General features: G+C 41.1%; 1 protein-coding gene across 1 annotated transcript; it reads left to right on the top strand.

The window, feature by feature from the left end:
- Nucleotides 1-231: 231 nt before the first annotated feature.
- LOC105625180 (5-aminolevulinate synthase, erythroid-specific, mitochondrial) lies at nt 232-1,518 on the top strand. The gene has a single exon (XM_012206521.1). The coding sequence runs from the start codon at nt 232-234 to the stop codon at nt 1,516-1,518; it is 1,287 nt and encodes a 428-aa protein (XP_012061911.1).
- Nucleotides 1,519-1,609: the final 91 nt, after the last annotated feature.

Here is a 1,609-nt window from a genome sequence, read left to right as displayed (position 1 = left end):
GATCATTGTGTTACCCATATATTATAACTGTGCTTCTTGATGAAAAACACCATATGATAGTAGCAAATTTTTTTTAATTCTGTAATTACTACGAATAGAACAGGACTTGTTCAGGTTCATATAGCATTCTTTATTCAGGATGATCTCTTAAATATGTCAAAATTTATTACACTTGTCACTTTTCGAATTACCCTTATGCAAATCAATATACTTTTAGATCTTCTGACAATAATGCCGTGTCCATTTTTGACTCGTTTGTCTGCAAATTACATCCGCAATTATGGATCATCGCTGATAATGAATTACCGGCAACATTGCCCAGTAATGTCAAGATTGTTCAGTACAATGGCAAAGTCGGAGGAGTCTCAGCCGATTCCCGAGTCTATACAAAATCAGTGTCCCTTCTTATCCAGAGAACGGGATGCTATTAAGAAAGCCAGTTTAGCAATAGAGGAAGATGTTATCAATCTAGGTACAACGGAGCAAAAAGAGGAGGCGCAGTTCCCTTATGAGGAATTTTTCCATGAGCAACTTATGCGAAAGAAGAAGGATCATTCGTACCGAATATTCAAGAAAGTTAATCGTCTGGCTGAAAACTTTCCAGTGGCTATGGAATACTCGTGGGGTGAGAAACCTATAACGGTATGGTGCTCCAACGATTACCTAGGAATGTCGCGTCATCCCGCGGTGATCAGCGCAGTTCGTGAAGCATTGGACAAATTCGGTACTGGTGCCGGAGGCACGAGAAATATTTCGGGCAACTCCATGGGTCATGAGATGTTGGAAAAACGACTGGCGCTGCTGCATCAGAAGGAGGCCGGTTTACTTTTTACTTCCTGTTTCGTTGCCAACGACTCTACCTTATTCACGTTAGCGAGAATACTACCAGATTGTCACGTTTTCTCCGACGCTGGGAACCATGCCTCTATGATACAAGGCATAAGAAACAGCGGCGTGCCGAAGCATATATTCCGGCACAACGACGTGCAACATCTGGAGGAACTCCTGTCTAAGGTAGACAAAAATCTGCCAAAGATTGTTGCGTTTGAGACGGTACATTCCATGACCGGCGATATCTGTCCATTAGAAGAGTTGTGCGACGTCGCACATAAATACGGCGCGATAACATTCGTTGACGAAGTCCACGCAGTCGGCTTATATGGCTTCTCTGGTGCTGGCATTGGCGAAAGGGATTGGGTACTTCACAAAATGGACATTATATCCGGCACCTTAGGAAAGGCTTTTGGCAATGTGGGTGGCTACATTGTTGGTTCCGTGAAGCTGATAGATATGATAAGAAGTTATGCAGCGGGCTTTATTTTTACTACTTCGCTACCGCCTACTGTCCTATACGGAGCTTTGACATCCGTCGAGATTTTGGCATCGGATGAGGGCAGATCATTGAGGACGAATCATCAGAAAAATGTCGCCTACATGAAGTCTATTCTTACTGCCGCCGGTCTTCCATTAGAAACATCGCCTTCTCACATTATTCCGATAAAAGTAAGCTACGACTAAATAGGTTAATTAATTAATCTTCATAATTAAATAATAATTATTGCTATAAAAATATATATATATATATATATATATATATATATATATATAT

The sequence above is a fragment of the Atta cephalotes genome, assembly GCF_000143395.1.
Source record: "Atta cephalotes unplaced genomic scaffold scaffold00221, whole genome shotgun sequence".
Taxonomy (NCBI): domain Eukaryota; kingdom Metazoa; phylum Arthropoda; class Insecta; order Hymenoptera; family Formicidae; genus Atta; species Atta cephalotes.
Note: the sequence above shows the minus strand (reverse complement) of the source record. Positions and strands in the feature narration are given on the sequence as shown.